This window comes from Periophthalmus magnuspinnatus, chromosome 14 (genome assembly GCF_009829125.3).
Source record: "Periophthalmus magnuspinnatus isolate fPerMag1 chromosome 14, fPerMag1.2.pri, whole genome shotgun sequence".
Classification (NCBI taxonomy): Eukaryota; Metazoa; Chordata; class Actinopteri; order Gobiiformes; family Gobiidae; genus Periophthalmus; species Periophthalmus magnuspinnatus.
The window spans coordinates 29,262,537-29,282,749 of record NC_047139.1 but is presented as its reverse complement, the minus strand read 5'-3'; the positions used below and the strand labels follow the sequence as shown (position 1 = coordinate 29,282,749).

The 20,213-nt window shown below is 37.5% G+C and overlaps 5 protein-coding genes across 7 annotated transcripts; 2 read left to right on the top strand and 3 right to left on the bottom strand.

Moving 5' to 3' along the window:
• On the bottom strand, nt 1–4,746 carry alg9 (ALG9 alpha-1,2-mannosyltransferase). Its single transcript, XM_033978659.2, has 15 exons — nt 4,568–4,746; nt 3,724–3,859; nt 3,515–3,649; nt 3,356–3,426; nt 3,182–3,270; nt 2,859–2,994; nt 2,697–2,784; nt 2,426–2,531; nt 2,223–2,345; nt 1,928–2,082; nt 1,719–1,848; nt 1,495–1,642; nt 1,200–1,329; nt 643–770; nt 1–554 (listed from the first exon to the last, which is right to left on the bottom strand). Exons 1-15 carry the CDS (start codon nt 4,705–4,707, stop codon nt 431–433), a joined length of 1,839 nt encoding a protein of 612 aa, XP_033834550.1. The 5' UTR covers nt 4,708–4,746; the 3' UTR covers nt 1–430.
• A 714-nt stretch (nt 4,747–5,460) lies between these two features.
• fdxacb1 (ferredoxin-fold anticodon binding domain containing 1) lies at nt 5,461–8,904 on the bottom strand. The gene is made up of 5 exons (XM_033979009.2): nt 8,413–8,904; nt 7,993–8,149; nt 7,692–7,895; nt 7,439–7,597; nt 5,461–7,173 (listed from the first exon to the last, which is right to left on the bottom strand). The coding sequence occupies exons 1-5, from the start codon at nt 8,588–8,590 to the stop codon at nt 5,943–5,945; spliced, it is 1,929 nt and encodes a 642-aa protein (XP_033834900.1). The 5' UTR covers nt 8,591–8,904; the 3' UTR covers nt 5,461–5,942.
• A 159-nt stretch (nt 8,905–9,063) lies between these two features.
• si:dkey-71l1.1 (uncharacterized protein LOC569883 homolog) lies at nt 9,064–11,317 on the top strand. Its single transcript, XM_033978469.2, has 10 exons — nt 9,064–9,235; nt 9,502–9,698; nt 9,773–9,840; nt 9,933–10,025; nt 10,118–10,219; nt 10,296–10,401; nt 10,506–10,628; nt 10,730–10,806; nt 10,906–11,008; nt 11,095–11,317. Exons 2-10 carry the CDS (start codon nt 9,518–9,520, stop codon nt 11,232–11,234), a joined length of 993 nt encoding a protein of 330 aa, XP_033834360.1. The 5' UTR covers nt 9,064–9,235; nt 9,502–9,517; the 3' UTR covers nt 11,235–11,317.
• A 535-nt stretch (nt 11,318–11,852) lies between these two features.
• bicdl2 (BICD family like cargo adaptor 2) lies at nt 11,853–15,735 on the bottom strand. Of its 3 annotated transcripts, none has more exons than XM_033979054.2 (10): nt 15,653–15,735; nt 14,833–15,205; nt 14,140–14,355; nt 13,767–13,883; nt 13,378–13,524; nt 13,086–13,232; nt 12,501–12,575; nt 12,312–12,394; nt 12,110–12,224; nt 11,853–12,028 (listed from the first exon to the last, which is right to left on the bottom strand). In XM_033979054.2, the coding sequence occupies exons 2-10, from the start codon at nt 15,076–15,078 to the stop codon at nt 11,855–11,857; spliced, it is 1,320 nt and encodes a 439-aa protein (XP_033834945.1). In that variant the 5' UTR covers nt 15,079–15,205; nt 15,653–15,735; the 3' UTR covers nt 11,853–11,854. The 3 variants fall into 3 exon arrangements, with proteins under 3 accessions (XP_033834945.1, XP_055082700.1, XP_033834946.1); XM_055226725.1 differs by having other exon boundaries at nt 15,662–15,735; XM_033979055.2 differs by lacking the exon at nt 13,086–13,232.
• A 265-nt stretch (nt 15,736–16,000) lies between these two features.
• On the top strand, nt 16,001–17,010 carry mia (MIA SH3 domain containing). Its single transcript, XM_033979056.2, has 4 exons — nt 16,001–16,274; nt 16,518–16,651; nt 16,730–16,840; nt 16,919–17,010. The coding sequence occupies exons 1-4, from the start codon at nt 16,154–16,156 to the stop codon at nt 16,940–16,942; spliced, it is 390 nt and encodes a 129-aa protein (XP_033834947.1). The 5' UTR covers nt 16,001–16,153; the 3' UTR covers nt 16,943–17,010.
• Nucleotides 17,011–20,213: the final 3,203 nt, after the last annotated feature.

Here is a 20,213-nt window from a genome sequence, read left to right as displayed (position 1 = left end):
TTTCAGGTAAAACCAGAGTCAAGTCAGTTTTATTAACTTAAATTATTAACTTAATTATGATCTCATAGATTTGGTCACTTGCCCACTCGCGTGTAGCGTAAAGACACAATTATTTTCAGATGAGTGAAGCAACAAAAATGTTCAGAAGGTTAGAAATAAATGTACAACATCCAAGTTTGATTTCATAGTAAATTGGGTATTTGGATCAATGGTGTTTTGTTCTCTGCCTCGATAACATTCATTCACAAACTTTCAGACTGAATGAGACCACATACAATACATACAGGCAAAAGTAGACTGTACTGTATGTTCTTAAAGGGTAAACATTTATAGACATGTAGATGCCCATTCACACATACAGACATCACAGACAAATACCAGCTTTTTAAAGAGGAAGTCAATGATTTTGTTTGTCTTTTTTTTTTCAGTTTTAGCCATGGCTCCGCTTACGACTCTGCTTTTGCCGCCGCGGTTTCAAAATGACATAGCGTCTGTAGGTGGTGTGATGATCTGATATGAAAGGAATGTAAAAGGCTCTAAAGATAGGTGATGACCTAAGGGAGAAAAATGCATTGATGACAACTTTTATAGTGACATATCCCATTGACGTGTGTTGTGGTAGTCATTGTTCAGAATAAATACCTTGATGCTTGTAGGAATGGTTTATACGCAATAATATTCCACTCTTCTTTAGACGAGTAGCGTGGCTCAAGCAGTGTTTCTTCTTTTAAGTCCAAGTCAACCAAGTAGTGACACTGCTTTAAATCTACCTGCATAAACAGAAGGTAGGTGATGATGGGTGTGAACAAGCCAATACATATTTTTTTAATAGGCATACAACTAAGCAGGTGCCATATGAGGATTAAAAAGGTGGAAGATATAATGAAATTGAAAATAATATGGCAATTGTTTTTGAAATATGCAACATTTGAAGATTATATTGTCTATAATTTAAACTGTTAAAAATGACCTAGGCAGGACTAAAGATTTGAGTGAGGCTGATAAGGTTTCAGATATGACAAGAGTTTAGACTAAACATGAAGCTCTGTCTATCAAATGTTCAAAGAATCTTCAGCTAAGAACTAATAACTGGTCTAGTCCAAAAGATGTGTTTTGAGAGTACTGCTAAATATTAGGTTGTCATAACAGGATGATAAATATTGAGTTGTATCATGTAACAAATTAAAAGAAACACATACATATCTGGATGGCTCTTCCAGATTCTGGTCATTCATATTTGCAGGAATCATTTGCGTTGCTAAAGGACCAGGTGAGTATGGCTGAGGTAACTGCCCCTTAAACTCTGACTGAATGAAGTGTAGCTGCCAACTGAAAATAAGGGAAAAAAGTTAATCATAGCAAAGTATCATTTTGAAGCAAGTAACTCCACAAAATCAGCGAAATGTTATGGTTATTAGTTATTTTCAAGTGAGAAATTGAAAATGTCTCAAAAAACTCATTAGTTAGCTGATAGTTGCAACACTGGATACTCACTTGTGCGGTAGAAGGAAGCTACTGGGAAAGCGGTACCACTCTTTGCCCACACACACGCTAACAGGCCGGCCTTCAGGTACTGAGTGCAGAGTGGGGTCTTTGGCGATGCGATGAAACTCTGGATACAAGTCTAGAGGAGCATGGTAAGCTGTAAACCAAAAAAAAACCCAGCTTGGTCATGATCAATAGTTACTAAAAGGAAATAAATTAAATGGGATGCACACCTCTAAAGAGAGCCACAGATCTAGACAGAGAGAGCACCGCAAAGACCATAACTGCACTTAAGGCCAGCCAGTTTGAAGAGACAGTGTAATGCTCTAATCGATATCTCTGAAACAGGAAGTGGTAGCATTTCTGTGGCAAAAACATATTGTTATTGACATCTACATTCAAACACAGAAAACATATTATTTTAATCTGAAAAGAAAAACACTTGGAGAGATGACAGGGCAACAGCTCCACAGAGGCAGATCAGTGGGTAGATGGGGAAGAGAAAGCGCTCTTCTTTGTGAGGTCTGGTGAAGAAAACCAACATCCACAAATACATTGGAGACAGAGTCAGCCAATATGGACGGCCCAGGTTTTGTACTGCATGTCAAACAAATTTATTTAAAACATTTGGAATTATATCTTTGCATTTTCAAATATCTCTTTAAACATAACTCAAACAATTCAGGTGCCAGGAAGTGCACAGCTGTGATATGCCTTACTAAACAGAGGGTCCTCACCATTAAATCTGTGCAACAGCGTCTCCATGAGGGCGGTGAGTGGCAGGGAAAATAGAGCCAGAGCAAAGACCAGATTAAAGTTCAGAAATCCATTTATGAAGTAGAAAGGCCAGGGTTCTGTTCCTAAAAACAAACATACCTAACATTTGTGAAAAAATATGAAACTGTAATAACCGTTATAATAATTATGATGACCATTTTACCATACAGATCAGGCCCATGTGGTGTGAAGACATTGTACAGCAAAATATTGAGGGGTGCAACCACCAGCTTCCCATAAAAGAATGAGTCTACAGCCACCAAAGGTACCTACAAACAACATAAAACACTGTAAAAAGTAGAGTATTTTATACTCAAATTACTTCAAGTTAACAATAGTTTTGTTATCATATTGGCCCATTATGTCACAGATGTGTGATATTACACTGCTGTATTCTATTTGATAAAACATTGTTTCAAAATGGACATTCTTACCAAAAACAGCAATAAAGCAATAGCTGTCCAGGTAATAAAACTCTTCCACTGTCTCCTCAACACCAGTAAGTCAAATGCAATTGGTATACTATTGAGGAAAAAAAAATATCTCTTTTTAAAATGCCCTTTAAACATTTCATAAAAATAAGACTAAAGACTTACCCAATCAGAGCAGAGAATGGCCATCCAACAATGGCACCAGCAGCCACACCCAAAACAGCCAGAGGAGTTGAATCCTGAAACCATCCAGTCATGGCCACCAGTGTAGTGTACATGCAAAAGGAGGACGGCAGGAAGGCTGAAATAATTTCAGGAAAAAAAAAAAGATAATGCAATAATGCATACTGATGCGACAACTTCTTGTTGAACCCAATTTTAAAATGTATTTAGTTGAGAAGAATCTAAAACTAATAGTCAGTAGTTAATTTAAGTAAGAAAGTAAGAAATACATGCATTTTACCTGATGTATTAAGTAGGCTACCAACCTGCAGATGAGCAGAACATGCCAGTACTCAAGACGAGGAAAGCCAACATCAGACGACCAACATGCAAACCAAATTTCTTACAAACTGCCCTGAAAAAAGTCATATATGCATTTTGCTGCATGGTTTATATTTGTTTTGATTTAGTCTGCATTTCAAAACAAACAAGTAACTCACTTGTAAAAATAGAGCTCACAGACACAGCATGAGAAAGCTAAGACACATCGTACGAAGTAGAAGACCAATACCTGGAAAAAGGAGCAATAGACTATTTTACACACACAATATTGCAGTTTGTAGTCAATACACTGAAAATTATTCAACAGTACAACTCACCTTATTTGTCTGTAGTACATGAGCATGCAAACAAGCCGGAAGAGCATGTAACCATAAATAAGCATATGATCTGATGGCATACAATGGAGAATACTCCCAAGTCTGCATCCCAGTGCCATAGAGCAAGAAGTGCATCTGTCAAAGACACAGGTTAAAGATTAACAATTGTAGTGCACAATAAATATAGTATTTGTCTAATAGTAACTCACAGGCTCCCAATAATTAAATGTTTCATCACAGTCAGAGATGTTGCTTAGCAAAGCTGCACAGAATCGTGCAGAGAGCAGACATTTAAATGCTGTAGAGCCTTCTGGAGCCCAAACTTGTCCTCCCCGACTCACTGAACTACAAAAGGAAACAAAATTCCTGTGTCAATCAACATTCTTTGTTTAAATGTATTGATTTGTTTCTGAACATTTTATATGTTGAATAATTGTATGACATAGTTACACAGATGAACACAAATTAATATCCAATTCAAACCACCTACTGATAAAACCTATAAAAGTTCAATGTTGCCTATCTATCTATCTATCTATCTATCTATCTATCTATCTATCTATCTATCTATCTATCTATCTATCTATATATATATATATATATATATATATATATATATATATATATATATCATCTCCTCTAGGGAGCATGTATGCATACAGGTCCATCTTCAGATTAGTTAGATTAGTGTCGGATCAGCAACAGCTCAGCAGTGATCCACATACTACAGTTTCTTTTCACATTTTCTCATTAAAGGAAGTATTAAAGGGACTATACCCCTTATTGCACCAAGTCATAGACAGGTAATATATGATGAATGAATGGGCTCAACCTCTCGTAAGTGCACGCCGAAACGCTGATCAAATTGATAGAGTTGATTCATATTTATATGCTAAGAGTAGTGCACAACATGAAAGCACAATATAAATTATTTGTAGCTTTTACTGAGTATGGTGCTTTTATGTTGACATGTCAAAACAAACGTGCACACTAGCTAGCGTTAGCTTTGCCCATCAGGGGTTTGCATTCAGTCTACTGGCCTTTTATACTTACTCTTGCCGGGTCGCCTCTGTGATTTTACTCTCCTCGCCTCCTTTTTCCTCTTTATGTTGCCGATCAGCTTGGGTATTGACATTGTTTGCATCTTGCCTGCTTCCTCTCCTGGTGCGCTGCCGAAGCCCCTTGGCCGCCATGTTTCTCGGCGCAGCGCCGAGTCACACTTCGGCAGTTTCCGTCTTCTCCGATGATTGACAGAACCAGCACGTCTGTGATTATTATGATGCAGGTAGATTTACATCTACAGGTATATATCGAGGAATATATGGTCTCTCTCTCTTTTTATTTATTTATTTATATATATATATACGTGTGTATATACATACATATATACACACACACACATATATATATAAATATATACATATATACACATACATACATACATACACCCCCCCCACACACACACATATATATATAGTATATATATATATATAGTATATATATATATATATATATATATATATATATATAGAGTGTATATATATATTATATATATATATATATATATTATATTATATATATATATATATATATATATTATATAATATATATTATATAATATATATAATATATATATTATATAATATATATAATATATATATATAATATATATATATATATAATATATATTATATAATATATATTATATATATATATATATATATATATATATATATATATATATGCATTTTAGGCAAAATTGAAGTTGGACAGGCTGCCATTGGGGTTTATTTTTTAAGTTGCCGTGGTGGACACTTAAATGCGTAAAAAGAGGTGGTGGCTGCTGCATTGCACTCTATAGTCTGTCGATTGTAGTACTCTACTTGTACTTCCCATCACCATTTCAAAGGCTCAGGAGAACTGTAAAACGTACAAAAGTGCAATATGGCGAGAGAATTAAAAGCTGTTTTATTGCAAAGTTAAACCGTGTGTATTACAATGGAATGCATAAAACTTCAACAAATCAGGGTCCAAAACTTGCACCTGAGAGCTACTGTTCCATTTCAAGTTTCCAAGACAAAGGGTTTAAAACTCTACAGAGGAAAGGCTAAATTTTTGAGCTTTACTTCATCAAATGCCCATACCATTATTAGATCAAATAATTTACATTCCTTTCTTAAGTTTAACCCATTTTCAATCATTTAATCAAAAATAAAAGCTACAGTCACTTACTGCCGCTAACAGAAGTAACCTATTGTTTCATACAAGTAGCTCTCAGAAGGAAAGTTTAGAAACCCCATCATGCCGGATGATTCAATTGTAATGGACGGCAAGAAAACAAATTTGGTTACACCATTAATATAGATGTATTTTCTATTAGTTAAATATTTATGGGTATTGACATTTTGTCTAACTAGATATAACAACTCTACCTAACAGTAACTTGTAGCCATGTTGAGAGCATAGTTTCCAGTTGTTTGTGAAAAAGGAGGGCCTGTGTATGTGAAAGTGCATGTGTGTGTGAATGATAGACCAATCTGTAGCAGTAACTGGTCTGGCTGAGGTCTGGGTGTGAAAATGTATCAATAAGTTTGACTTGTTGAACAGTACCACAGCTTGCCTCTCTGACCACAGAGTAAAACTTCCTTTCATCCCAACAGGGCCCTGTCCAGAAGCTAATATCAAACCTGAAGTGCTCTGGGAACAAAGAGAAAGGACAGAAAGGCGCTCCTGGTGAAGGCTGTACAAAGAACTGCTTATAAAAACGTGGATCATGTGACCACAAAAGTCTCCAGTCTGGAAGTGCAAATAGGAGCACAGCAAGTAAATCCAGATTTAAGCTAATGCATAAATTAATAAAACTGTGGCATTCGCCCTCTTTAACTGGAAAAATTTTACCAACTAAACCCATTGGTTGAGCCATTATACAGAAGTCACCTTGTTCTGTCGACACCGAGACTCCATATGGACCAAGCAACTTTTCAAGATGTTCACAAAACATTTTGAGTGGATCAGGCTCTGATGGGAAAACAGCCTTAAGGAGGAGTTCATGAAACACAGGGAGGGCCCAAGTGTTTATAGGCACGTTCCTAAACACCAAATCACTAATGCCCCACAGTGAACACATCTTGCCATTAATAACAGAATGAGCAACCAAAGTTTCTGAACTTTCACTTTTTGCCTCTTCATCACAATCTGCAGTTAAAGCTTTATGTTTAGCAATCCAATCTTCCAGTGCAGGCATCAGTGATGGCCGCAGAACATAATATTCAGCTTCTATTTCAGGATCAACATCAAGCGATCGCACAGGTTTCAGCACCTCTGTTCCCTTATTCCTGGGTTTGTCCACCTTTTCTGAACTGACAGCAGAAGACAGGCTATCTTCATCATTTTTTTTTGTCCAACTGTTGGATCGCAAAATTGTGCACTTGTTTTTGTCACCCGAGGAATGACTTTCAGAATCGTTGTCCCTTTGAAGCAACTGGATCAAGTAGCACTGTGTCCTGTCTATTTTATGGCATTTCTGCACATGCTTCCCACTGAGAAAAAAAGGGATGGTCTCATTTATCATGGAGACACACCAACTCTCTGCCAGTCCCTCGAGAACGAAGTCTTGCACAAGCTTAACAGGGTGAACTGAGCCTGATTTGAGGAACTCTCTAGAAGAAAGTAAAGAGAATATAAAGGTAGAGGAATAAATGTAGTAACACAAGTGGTTTAAGTTGTCCTTTCAATTCACTTCAGATTTAACCTCTTAATACAGACACTTATTTTACTTTATTGAATGCTATTCTGAAAATAATAGAATATGCTAACATATAGAAACTGGTTAATCAAATATTAAATTGATATTTTTTATATAGGTATAGATAATTGTATATTAATTCATAGCCTAAACATCTATAATGGTTTTACAACATGTACCTGAACATGTAATCACTGAGCTCTGCTGGTATTTGGTATTGGACCTTCTCCTCCTCAACAGTCTCCTCCACTGTCAGCCTCTGAGGAGGAATGTATGGCAGGCTGCGGGTGAACACATGTAGCAGAGCCTTTTCTACATGGAAGCCCTTATCTTGACTCCTGCAGAACAATAAAGTCACCAGGACTGTAAATGCAAATTCATGGAACCAAATAACTCCTCTCTCACACTGGCACACTCACCTTCACTTCTTACCTGTATCCAGTGCACTTGTAGCTCTGATATTTCTCAGTTTCAAATGGCCGGACATCACTGAGAATGAGGTGAGCTTCTGCGGCCATGGCTGCTACTTGCCAACTGTTGTGCCACTCGCGCTTGGGCTGGTCAGCCGGAGTACCTCCCTGCCCATTACACAAGGAGACATGAATCTCCCCATCTTCAGACAACACCTGAACACAACTGAAATGAGCGAATACAAAGATACATGAAGAGCTCATCAGTGATAACACAGAAAAATCCTTAAACAAATATTATTAAACCGATATAATTTTGATACCTGAGGAAAAAGTTTTTCAGAAGTTCTCTATTCTTTTTAACTCCACTCTTTTTGCCACAGTGAGGAAAGTTAAATATGACCAGGTGAAACAGAAGGCCTTTGAGAGGCATGCATTCTCCCAGCTTCGTACAGTCAATATCAAATAGCACTGTTCCACCTGAAAAAACAAACCCAAAAAAAAAAACCCATAATAGTCAATTCATTTAAAATACAAGTTATATATATATATATATATATATATATATATATATATATATATATATATATATATATATATATATATATATATATATATATATATATATATATATATATATATATATATATATATATATATATATATATATATATATAATACGTATGCCACCGTAGGATGGCTCATGTAACCCAAGTACATTAGTCTTGAGTGAATGAACCTACCTGCCTCCCGGATGATGTGGATGTTGTCGGCTGAGCCCTCGTGCCGCAGTGCCTCATTCTCCTGCTGCAGGCAAGTGGCTGTAACCACAGTGTCAGACCCACTCAAGGACTGGCACAGTGAAGCCGAGAAAGAGAAGTTACCTTCTCCTACCAACAGTATACACCGTAGAGGCGACATATTTAGATCTTGTGCAAACAGTCTTCAGGGTATAAAAATCGAAATATTCCAGTAAAAAACCGTAAAAACACCAAGAGCAAGGCTTCAATGGATGAAAGAGAGGAGGTGCGTGGGTGCATATGACCGCCACTATCTTCATTCATAATAATGCAGTCAAATTTGCTGCATATTCAACCGGAACACTTTGCCACACTGTGCGAGTGTGGCAAAATGAAAACCATAACGAAATGAAGGGTGACCTTTTCTTCCCTTTGAAGAGGCACCTGTAACAGCCGCCGCTTGCTAGACGTGGTGTCACTAGTACAGTATTCCGACTGGAAACATAGCGGAGCCCATGACTGGTAATTTAGGTTCCTATGTAAAGTGTCAAAAAAATTAACATGTGGATATTCCATCGTCGATGTGCATTATTTTAGACAGTATATTTATTTTGAAAAAAAAAATGTTTGCGAATGCTTCATTATTATGACGTGGGGATGAAGCAGCAGTGTAACACATCACTGATGAACGGCTAACCGCAACATCCCGGCATCCCATCATCCTAAAATGTCATGTTCTTCTATTTATTTCAAAGATAAACTGACAACCTATCTAATGTGCACTCCGTAATTCCGTGTGGGATTTTAAGTGTTTTGCTCAAGGAGGGTATGTCATTCAAATACAGCCTGTCTATTTTGTTGATGCTAAGGTCAAGTTAGCTCACATAACCTGCACCTGCTGCTACTGAGATTACAGCGTCAATATAGGCCTAAATGAATGCCATATTTTGCAGAAACATATGTTTTTTGTTTTTACCTATGCATTTGAATGTATGTATATGTTTGTATATATGTATGTTTGTATGTATGATAATTTGCACCTGAAACAGAGAAATTACATTCTTGTCATCAGTCATGTCTTGTGTTTCCCAGGAAAGACTTGGCCCACATGGGCAGTGTTCTAGCTCTGTCCTCCAACCCAGGTCAGAACTGGCCGTTCTCCACAGAGCCTGCTCCTTCTCGCTGGGATGCACATCCTGCACACTGGGACAACCCTCCGCGCTGGGAGAGAAGAGATGGGCGCTTACCTAACCCTGGCAGCTTTCACTCTTTGCACAGAAGCTGCAAAGGTACACCATTGTTAATTATCATGTAACTTCATGTTTACTGTCAATAACCATTTTTTGAAATCTTTTCCTTTTAGAGGTATTTCCTCAACAGATTGAGGGAGTTAAGATGATTCTTGATAAAACCTTGAGTAGTTTCTTTAAGGTATGAATCATGTCTTATATATTCCAATGATAATTATTATGGGTAACAGTTGTTGCATGTAGTAGCATATGTAAGTGTATAATGTGTTGTAGGTAAGTCACACTCTTCATCTTAGTGCTGTTAGTCCTTCTTATTACCGATTCCATGTTGAGCATTTGCAAACAGATGATAACAGCAAAGACAAGGTGAGACTTAATTTGAATATTTAGATAATTTTATTGTAAGTATTTTTGTAATTTGACATTTAAATTATCCTGAACTGGTCTCATGCATGCAGGATGCCCCAGCATTAATTGGTGAGATGGATTCTTCTGGGAGTCTCAATGCTCATGCTTTGTTGCATCTAACTGAACGTGTGAGAGCAAGGACAGTCTTTCAGGTGGGGAGAAACTCAAACTAATAATTCTCCAAAGTACCCGTTATGGGTTATTTATATTTTTGTTGTTGCATTGTAGACTCAACAATCCCAGTTTGTAACATGGCAATTTGAAACAGAGTACAGGGGAAATGACTTTACAGCTGCAGTGACTGTAGCTAATCCAGACATCCTTCATGAGTCAGGTAAGGAAATTATAATTTAATTGCAATGATTTGTATCCTCAAGTCTACCACATGACAAAATAATTACAAATCAAACCTAAGTATTTTTATAACTTTGTTCACAGTCATCCTTGTAGCACACTTTTTGCAGAGTGTTTCGTCAGGTCTTGTTTTAGGAGGTGAGCTTGTCTACCATCGTGGCCGAGCAGAGGAAGGAGGAATTGTGACTTTGGCTGGACAATATTCGAGTGGGTTTTTTCTTTGTGATCTCTCTGTCTTTGCGGCAGATCTTGTCCTGATCTTATAATTGGTCTCAGTTTGTCACATTCATGCAGTATTAACTTCTCAGGGCCGAACTGGGTGGTGACACTTAATGCTGGCAAAGGAGGAGCCCATGCAAGCTACTATCACAGAGCAAACAAACAAGTACAATGAGGATTTACTCAAGTTGAACATTGTTTTTATATATTTAGTTTACTTCTTCTGCCGTAAAGTACAGTATTGACTTGCTAATGTTGGCTGTAGATTCAAGTCGGGGTGGAGTTTGAAGCGAGCACAAGGACTCAAGAGACAACAACCTCATTTGGATACAAGATGGAGCTCCCAGAGGCCAACATGGTCTTTCGTGGTGAATACTGCTGTTAAAGCCTTAAAATCTTTAAGTAAAAATAAAGCATTAGCTGAGCATTATAATTATTATGTTTCTCGTTCCAGGAATGGTGAACAGTCGGTGCATCATAGGAGGAGTGTTGGAGAAGCGTCTGACCCCACTTCCTGCCACACTCATTATGGGTGCCTTTGTGAATCATAGGGGAGACAAGCTTCAAGTGGGCCTTGGTGTCAATGTAGGATGATTTCACAATTTGCAGGAACACTTTTATAAATTAATTTACTGGAGAACTATGTGACTTTTCTGTGGACATCAGGGATGGTTAATCTCCCAAATGTATTTCGGGTTCAGATTTGCATCAAGTTTACTTCTGAAACTGAGTATATATTTGTGGAAAATTTGACTTTTTTTTCATTGCAGGTGGTATTATAATGATTTAATTTGAATTAAACTGCAGTTATAATCCAGTAATAACTGTTAACATTTTCTGACACAGCTGATTATTTTAAAGAGTTATTTATTTTTCTTTTAAAAAAAAAATGGGATTATCTTACATGCAGAAACCAGTTTAGTGTTGCAGAATTTGTACATATGTACAGAATATATAATTTCCATCAAAGGTGCTAAAATGTAAAAACATCTAAAATAGTTAATAAAACTATATGTGCAATTAAAATATATATTCTAAATATCTTTATCAATACTGATGGCTCTGTACATTCATATACAAAAATACATTAAATAGTATTCAAAATGAGGTCTGTTAGCATTAATTTAGTAGTATATGTAGTATGTGAAGCTTAATATGTGGATCATCTGGCATTCAGGGCTCACAGCGTTTACTGGCAGGGACTATGTCAAGTGTCATTTGTCTCTGAATAATGATGAGAAAAATCCTTTCCCACCTTCTCCTCTGAGTCTTAGAGATTTACTTCTTTGCAGTCCAGCTGCAGCAGGTGACGCAAGTTTCTCCTGCTCTTTTTGCCTTTCCTCTTCTCTCTGCTGCACTTGTTGATTGATCACTAACCGCATGTCCTCCTGTAAAAATACAAAGTACAAAGCTACAATTATGTTATGTTTATTTTATATGTTCAAGTCAAGCCAATATTATCTAAGCACCTGCCATGCTTCAAGCTCTTGCGACAGCACCACCTTGTGTTTAATGGTGTCAAGAAGCTGGTTGGTGAGTGATTCCTTCTCCTGCCGCACTGTTGCCAGTTCACTCTCTAAGGAGCTACACAGATATGACAAAACATACATGGATACATGGTTCAGACAGAGAACACTGGAAAACTATTAGATCAATGTTTTCTAGAAATACCTATAGCTTGGCTTTCCAGGACTGCTTCTAAATTGCTCGATTTCTTGTTGTAATGAATCGAGCTCTTCTTGTTTAGCTTTAAGCTGTAAAATACACAATAGCATTACATCAGTTCATAGATTTGTACCCACAATAACCATCAACACTATTAATTAGTATTTGTTTACTTGTTTTTATAGACCAACATACCTCTTCTTTTAGTGTTTGTATTTCTTGATCTCTTGTTTGTAAAACTTCTGAGTGAGCTAAAAGGACTTCTTTAGCCTAGACAAAAAGCACATTAGAATTTAAAATAAATATTGATTTATTTGTTTTTACTGTTTGTTGACATAGATATAAATAGTCACATGACATTCTAAAGCATAGAGGCCATTTGAAACCTAACAAATTGTTAGTACGTATAAGCTGTAGTTAGTTTGTTAAGAAGACCAGAACATGCTGCACTGTCCCCTTAATAACCTTTATTTGATGCTACTTTTCTGTTATATCCATTTTAGCATAGTGCAAAAGCTGTAAATCATATCTAATATAATTCCGCATAAGGACTCAATATGGAAATTATTGATGCACTGTTACTGTACATTAATAGACAATTTATAGGTAATTGCAATACTTTCTACTGTCAGACTCAGACATCAGATATGAGGACAAAAATATCCCATCCAACTGATGCCAGTGGGATCTGAGGGGATAACTCAGCTGTTATAGATTTTTTTTTTTTTTTTAATGAAAACATTGGACTTTTAGTGTATGTGTATGTGTCTTTGTGAATACCTGTGACTGCTGAATCTCACTAAGCAAAGACAAAGGTTGTAAGTGTGTGCTGTCCAGGACACTCTCTTCTCCCATGCCCAGAGTCTTTTGCTGCAGTGAACGATTCATGGTACGCAACTCAAAGATCATTCCCTGTTCCTGCTCTATCTACGCACACACAACAAGCACACACAGATAGAAGCAGAGGTGAGTTTGGTTAGAAGGCTGTGTTAATCTATAGATGAGCGGCCATTTTTGATTTAAACTTCAACCCATTAAGGCTTTGCTTTATCTCCTGTTCACTCGGGCTCACCTCGGCCTCTCGCTCTCTCAGTTTCACCTGCAGGTCTGACACTTGCTCCCTCAGTGCCTCTCTTTCTACCCGAAGTCTCTCTGTGTCCTCCTCTGATGCTTTGAGCTGCATCTCCATGTGTGACAGGCGCTCTGACAAAACCCTGTTCTGTAAAAGATAAGCATTAACAATTTGAGGATTACATAGCAAACCTTCTAAAACACTTATGTACTGTAAGTGCTCAAATATTTGATATTTCTAATTAAGTTTCCCCAATGTGTTAATATAAACTTAGTTATAGAAATATGAATTGCTTTAGGACAATTATTCTACTACATGAAGAGATGTATGTTTGCTGAATTTCCCAAATTATTTCCTTTAAAAGTAAAACCGTACAGTGTGTTGCATACCTCTGCTTGGATGTTTTCTAACTGTGAGAAACTTATATTTCGACTAAAGGAGGATTCTTCCATCTCCTCTCTCAGAGATCGCAGTTCAGTCCTCAAGGAGTGCTCCAGTGTCACAGCCTAAGGGTGGGAGAGGCAAGATGAGAAGAGCTATTGTTTGATTTGTGACTAAAACATAACTATAACAGGACACCCCAAACCTGCTGGTCCACATTGCTGGTGTCTGTGTGAGAGTGTGACATCATCCATGACAGTAACAAGCACACAAACAAATCCCATGTACCAACACATACACGCAATGTTTTCCCAACATGCTTGGGATGTAAGTATCTTCGTCATTATGTTTGTATCTGCTTGTAAGAAAACAAAAGCTTACCTCTGCTAATTGCTCCACCAGGCGCTGGTTGTGATTGGCCAATTGAGTTAGCTGTTCGCTTTCATCTCGACGTCGGTCACGCCCACTGCTCTGATAACGCTCCAGTTCGGCTTTTAAAGAAGCCAAATCTGCTGTCAGTTCTGCCTCTTTCTGGCTCGAGGTTAGTTCATTCATCTCCAGTTTTCTTTGGAGGATGTGCTTTTCTTGCTGCAAAGCCTAAAAGAAACGAAGAAAAGTTTTGCACACATTTGCTTTTGTGTATTGCTCTCTGTTCAGATAACAAAGACTTTGATTCAATTTTCCAAAAATATTACGAATATATATTTTTTTATTGTCTTAAAGCCAAATTCAACATAATTTATTATCTCTATTAATTTTAATTAAACCTACTCTATTAATTGGGAATTAGTGAAGGTAACATACTGTTTACTGTTAATAAAGCATAACTCAATATAAACATATATTTTTAAATTAAATAATTTATTATTATTCCAATCAGTATGTTACCATTTTAAAATATACTTTATTACTTATTTTTTTAAATTATTTTTTAGCGATTCATATTCATGACAATGTCATTAAAAAGTTTTCTCTGTTTTGTGTTTGTTATAGTGTTATAGATTAGCAGGTCACAGTTCTAGCAAAGTAGTAACTATATTGTTCTTTTTGCTTTATTTGAAAGGTCACACTCACCTCAAATTCTTTCTCCCTCTGCTCCAGAGCAGCTGACAACTCTTCGTTCTTCTCCAGAAGGGCCTGTCCCAACTCTGCCGCCAGTATCAGGTCAGTCTCTATCCCTGCCCCACTGTCCACACTGCCATTGGGGGATGAGGAAGAAGGGAGAGCAAAGGATAGAGAGATGGAAGAGGACGCAGATAGAGGGAAGAAGGAGTCCTCCAAACTGGGAGAGGGAAGGCTGTTTTTTCTGGATGTAAACATCTTGTGGATTTAGGTTGGTACGATGAGTCACTTTAAACAGAAATCATCCTTCAAAATCCTTTGATTCAATAGTGGTTGAGTTTGTTAGCATCTGTCTGGTTCATCCAAATCTCATTCGTAGGTGATCCTGTTTGGAACAAAAACATTCATAGTTTTACATAGGAAATGCCAGTGCGTCATAGTACTTGTTTGCTAGTAATCTAATCCACATGAACCCTTTAAGAAGTGCTTTTGTTAGATAGCAGCTTTTGTTGCTCTGACCGAAATACCAACTCCACTGTTCACTGCGTCCTACCCCCTCCTAAAAAATTCCAACAGCCATTGTGCTCTCCAGCTTTCTCTATTAATACCATCAAAACCCCCTAATTGCCACATTGTACGTAATTAAAAAGACAAAACAACAATCTATCCAGTCGGTCCAAGTTTTTGCTCTGTATTTCCTAAAGTTCACAACAACTTTACATAAACAAATATATGGACATCTATTGGCAACTAATAGAATGTATTGTAATCAGTATTTGACTTGTCACACCAAAGATTTAACAAATTTTCAGAATGAAAAATATAGCCCTACCTTACACACCAGTCAAGTGATTCGTAACAGGTCGTTGCTTCCTGTTTGGTCACCTCATGCGTATATGTGTGTCTGTGGGTGTGTTTGCTCAAGGGAGGCTTAGCTAGTTTCCTTGACAGTGGAAATATACACAACCAATAACTCCACCCTCACAGACCAAAAGGTGTGGAATACAGGAGTTACAGTAACAAGGAAGATATTATGTGGTGCAATGATGTAGAGCTGGGACATCTAGTGACTGGATAAGCAAAATTAATTTGGAGAGAATGTTTTGGATGAGGCAATAGGCTGCATTAAGTAGCAAGTTAGTCCCTCCTCTTTATCCCATGTCACTGTTTACCTGCTTGGGTTGAAAGAGGGTCTGTATAAAGAGTAGGGGGTAGGGAGTCTAAAAACAGGGGCTACTCTCTCTAACTAGGCAAACAGACCAGGGGATACAAGAAGGACTTAACTACAAGATTACTATCATATTTAAATCTGGGGCTGCTTTTACATGCAAAAATGTACCACCATCTCCTGTTTGGGCTATCGCTTTGGCTCCTGCTGATACTCCCATCTGAAGCTGGAAAAGAAATGCCCAAACTTTCAGACAAAAAACTATGTGCTGATGCAGAATGCAGTCGTGAGTAGCATGGCTTCAATTTTTCACTTCATGTGAATGACAAATTTATAATATCTAATTTGAATTTGAGTCCAGGTCTGGGTAAAACATGCAATGACCTGTACCTTGTCATTGCATCTCTCCATGTGCTGTTAGTCATCTTAGTATTATTATTATTTATGCACTGCCATATTGTAAAAGACTTTTGCGCAATGCGGTATATGGTAAAATTGTTATTACATTTTTATTTTAATGTTTCTGTAGATCCTATTCTGATAGCCCGTGCACTACAGGACTACTACCCTGGAGACTGCAGATTCATCCCAATCAGACAAGGCCAGCTTGTGTATGTCTATGCCATGCTAAAAGACAGAGGGAACCTTTTCTGGGCTGGCAGTGTGGGTGTTCTTTTTTATATCAATCTCATAGTTCAAGTCTCTTAAACAGCACTAAATATTTACTAATACTTTTTGTAGGTGCAAGATTCCTATTATGGCCAGCAGGAGGCACGTATTGGGCATTTTCCTAGCAGTGTGGTGGAGGAGACGCATGCCTTGATGCCCGCCAACACTGAGGTCAAGACTACAGTAAGTTATCATGCAGAACACTGTATGTTTGTGATGTTGCTGAAACATGTCTTGCATAACATTTCTTTATCCATCCAGAAATGGGACTTCTACTGTTACTGAACTGAATAAAGTGGACACAAGGAAGTGTACAACACATTATATTTGTAATAAAATATTTCAACCATTATAACAACCATTATAACTTCACCCTTTAGTGCACTATATTATTTTGTATCTACAAAATTACAGTCATAAGTAGGAATATGTGTAAGATTGTCATTTCTACTTTATGGTAAATTTATTGTGGATACATATATAGCCTACTGTAGGTTTTAATAAAATAAACTGCTTGCAATTATCATTGTAATGCCTTCTGCCTCTCTTTATTCTCATCACATGAATAATAACATCATAAACGGACATTCTTTTGTCCAGCATTTCCTATACATCATCATTGTTCTCATGCCTCTTTTTCTGATGGAAACTAATTCAATCTCGTCTTTTGAAATACACATAAAAACAATTTAGGTTCATCAACATATTCTCTTTTGACAGTATTCTATTAAATAAGCCATGCTGTTGAAACTGGCTTTAGTTTAATGCTTGTGGTTTCAGACAAATGTCTGTACAGATCAAGTATATTTCTTGTTGAATTTTAATAAACATTACAACTTAGGGTTATTTAAAAGCAACAGAACAGTCTCATATTATATCCAAACAAGCAGCTTTTCATATGTAGTTGTAGTATAATTAAGTTTTAGACTAGTTTTTGAGTTTTTCTGTCTTCTCATCAAAGGAAACAGGAATGGAGGACAAACTGGAGATGATCTTAGCTCTACCCATTCCTGCGGGTTGCCTGTACTTTCTGAGATATTCCTTGGCCATAAAACTATGGTCGTTCTAGAGACATAAATTACACCATCAGTACTTTGTCATCATATCAAATATATTACAAATGTTTTAGTAACACTTTTTAGACATATCTGTTTAGAAAGACACAAGAGGTTCACTGTTTTCTCATTGTCTTAATATATAAGATCTTTAAAATCTGTATTTTAATTTGTAAGTCATCAATGAGAAAATTATTAATCACCAAAGATTGACTGAAAGGAGTAGATGCAATGTGCAATATTCTGAATATGCGGTGTGTCTGTGCAGATGTGCATGTGTCTATGAGTCTGCTGGAGCTTTAGCCTGCCAGCCTGTCACCAGTGCCAGGAGCTTTAGACAGAGAGGGCTGTGTACATGAACCTGAATGGGAACTGATGAGTCTGTGTGGAGCAGAATTAGACACGTTTTGTGAGCTCATACAGGAAAGGGTTGTTTTGACAGAGAAATATTTAAAACAGCGCTTCTTAACCTGGGTTCGATCGAACCCTAGGGGTTCGGTGAGTCAGTCCCAGGGGTTCGGCGGAGGTCAAGACACGCACCAGACTCATATGATTCGCGGACTGCGAGCGTCTCCAGACTCTGGCCGTGTCCTAATTCGACTAATGCACCTTTGCTGTGCCTATCGAACACTGCTCCCTCTAAGCTGCGCGCGTGCGCAGTTGCGCACTGCTGACACGGTCTCCGCGCACAGAAAATCTGTGCTGCGCACAAAAAAATCAAACCGGAGTTGAAAAGAAAATAAACACACAACAATTCATTCTGCGCTATTTTTCAGTGTGAGTCAGTGAGTGTGACCGGTGACGAGCTGCTCCAGCCAATTATGTGATTCACGTTCGTATTTGCGCAGCTTATCAACGCCATTGACAGGCTCCTCATGTCCCGCTATCAGTGTTTTAGCCGATGTGGCCGATGTGGAGTGAAAACTCGCTGAAGATTCTAAGTGCTGTTTAACCCCTTAATGTTCCGACGGCCCGCCCTCGGGTAAAGATCTGCGCGTAAAATTACACGCGCGTAATTGCGTTTTACGCACTGTTTTGCAGCAGTTTTGCGTTTTAAACATGACGAAACGGACAAAACAAAGGAAGTACGCGACCGAGGACACTGTGGATGTTTGTACAAGTTAAACTAGAGGCATCTCGGACCCGGAGCGGTTCGTGGAACCGAGTGAAGATCTCATGATGGACTGAGGAACAGAGGACCTTATGATTTGATGGACTGGATGCTGTTCCTGATCGGTAAGCGTGGTTTATTCTGCTATTGACTTAATTGTGGGTCAAATGTGTATTATGTGTAATCATTAGCATTAGCTAATGCCAATCTGCAGTAATAGAGCAGCTGGGTGTGCAGATACAGATTCCTCTCAGTGTGTATTGGTCATTGAATACTGTCACTTTGAACGGCATAAAAACGAAGAAAAGGAACAGACTTTGCTGTGAAAATGACATGAGAGTGGCCAAGGTGAAGCCGTGCATTTCTGACCTGGTCTCTCAAAGGCAACAAAAGTCACACTGATTTGCAGTAAATATTCATTATTGTAGCCTGATGGAAATTAGATGATGGGTGTGTGTTAAAATGTTAAAAATAATAAAAAGCATAAATACAGTAAGTTCATTATTGGAATACATAATACAATACAAAATTTAAATAATTTCAGTGTGGTAGTATTAAAAAAGGTCATGTCTTTGTTAAAAGGTATGTATGTAATTTGTTGTGAGTTCATGCATTGTATTGGTTTTATTCTTTGAACACAGTGATGTTAATGCACAGTTCATTTTGTGCACCAGTAAAACACACATATGTCTTGAATTTGAAAAATAAAATATATATATTTTTCAATAAAGAAGGGTTCGGTGAATGTGCATATGGAACCGGTGGGGTTCAGTACCTCCAACAAGGTTAAGAACCACTGCTTTATATATTGCTGTTTTTAAAACATCATATTTCACTCGCTAATAGTGAACCTGGTTGGAGACTAAAAAGCTCAAATTCTTGCTTAATGTACTTTCATTAAATCAGTTCTGTTGATATCTTGATAATCGAATTTGCACACGCCAGATTTGGGCAACCAATTTTGAAAATTTTGCATAGTGCCAGCTGCTTTAAAAGTACTATGCATGGGTTTCAGAATGTGTGCATGTAATTTTTATTTTTTTAATCAAATACAATTCAATTTCACCTTTTTAAAATCGGAAATTATAAAAATGTGTCAAAGCAATTTGATTAAAAAGTCATTCATGAGACTTTTTACTGTAGTTTGTTTTTTCTTCCAAGTTGGTTCTTGCCAGGAGCTGGGGAAAAAAACAATACATAATTTTAGCCAAAATATCCTTGACTTTTATAAGCGATTTTAAATATGAATATGAACATATTTTAAATATGTTGAGAATAACCAGCAGGGGGACTCCCACCTCCTAGATCTGCCTGCTGCTGCTTCTTCAGGGCAGGCTGGCTCTTCTGCTGCACCCACAGGTGTTTAAAGGCATTAAGTTGTAGTCAGGCT

What these genes read in the sequence shown, in the direction of transcription:
- mia (XM_033979056.2), top strand. Translation starts at nt 16,154, where the DNA reads ATGTACCACCATCTCCTGTTTGGGCTATCGCTTTGGCTCCTGCTGATA. An exon ending in TGCTGATGCAGAATGCAGTC is followed by an intron (nt 16,275 to 16,517) that starts GTGAGTAGCATG and finishes ATGTTTCTGTAG; the next exon opens with ATCCTATTCTGATAGCCCGT. An exon ending in ACCTTTTCTGGGCTGGCAGT is followed by an intron (nt 16,652 to 16,729) that starts GTGGGTGTTCTT and finishes TACTTTTTGTAG; the next exon opens with GTGCAAGATTCCTATTATGG.
- alg9 (XM_033978659.2), bottom strand. Translation starts at nt 4,707, where the DNA reads ATGGCGGCCAAGGGGCTTCGGCAGCGCACCAGGAGAGGAAGCAGGCAA. An exon ending in CCATTCTCTGCTCTGATTGG is followed by an intron (nt 2,785 to 2,858) that starts GTAAGTCTTTAG and finishes TTTCCTCAATAG; the next exon opens with TATACCAATTGCATTTGACT. An exon ending in CCATTCCTACAAGCATCAAG is followed by an intron (nt 555 to 642) that starts GTATTTATTCTG and finishes TTTCTCCCTTAG; the next exon opens with GTCATCACCTATCTTTAGAG.
- si:dkey-71l1.1 (XM_033978469.2), top strand. Translation starts at nt 9,518, where the DNA reads ATGGGCAGTGTTCTAGCTCTGTCCTCCAACCCAGGTCAGAACTGGCCG. An exon ending in TTTGCACAGAAGCTGCAAAG is followed by an intron (nt 9,699 to 9,772) that starts GTACACCATTGT and finishes TTTTCCTTTTAG; the next exon opens with AGGTATTTCCTCAACAGATT. An exon ending in GGCCAACATGGTCTTTCGTG is followed by an intron (nt 11,009 to 11,094) that starts GTGAATACTGCT and finishes TTCTCGTTCCAG; the next exon opens with GAATGGTGAACAGTCGGTGC.
- fdxacb1 (XM_033979009.2), bottom strand. Translation starts at nt 8,590, where the DNA reads ATGTCGCCTCTACGGTGTATACTGTTGGTAGGAGAAGGTAACTTCTCT. An exon ending in CCACATCATCCGGGAGGCAG is followed by an intron (nt 8,150 to 8,412) that starts GTAGGTTCATTC and finishes TTGTTTTTTCAG; the next exon opens with GTGGAACAGTGCTATTTGAT. An exon ending in CTGAAAAACTTTTTCCTCAG is followed by an intron (nt 7,896 to 7,992) that starts GTATCAAAATTA and finishes CGCTCATTTCAG; the next exon opens with TTGTGTTCAGGTGTTGTCTG.
- bicdl2 (XM_033979054.2), bottom strand. Translation starts at nt 15,078, where the DNA reads ATGTTTACATCCAGAAAAAACAGCCTTCCCTCTCCCAGTTTGGAGGAC. An exon ending in AGAGGGAGAAAGAATTTGAG is followed by an intron (nt 14,356 to 14,832) that starts GTGAGTGTGACC and finishes CGTTTCTTTTAG; the next exon opens with GCTTTGCAGCAAGAAAAGCA. An exon ending in TGAGAGAGCGAGAGGCCGAG is followed by an intron (nt 13,233 to 13,377) that starts GTGAGCCCGAGT and finishes GTGTGTGCGTAG; the next exon opens with ATAGAGCAGGAACAGGGAAT.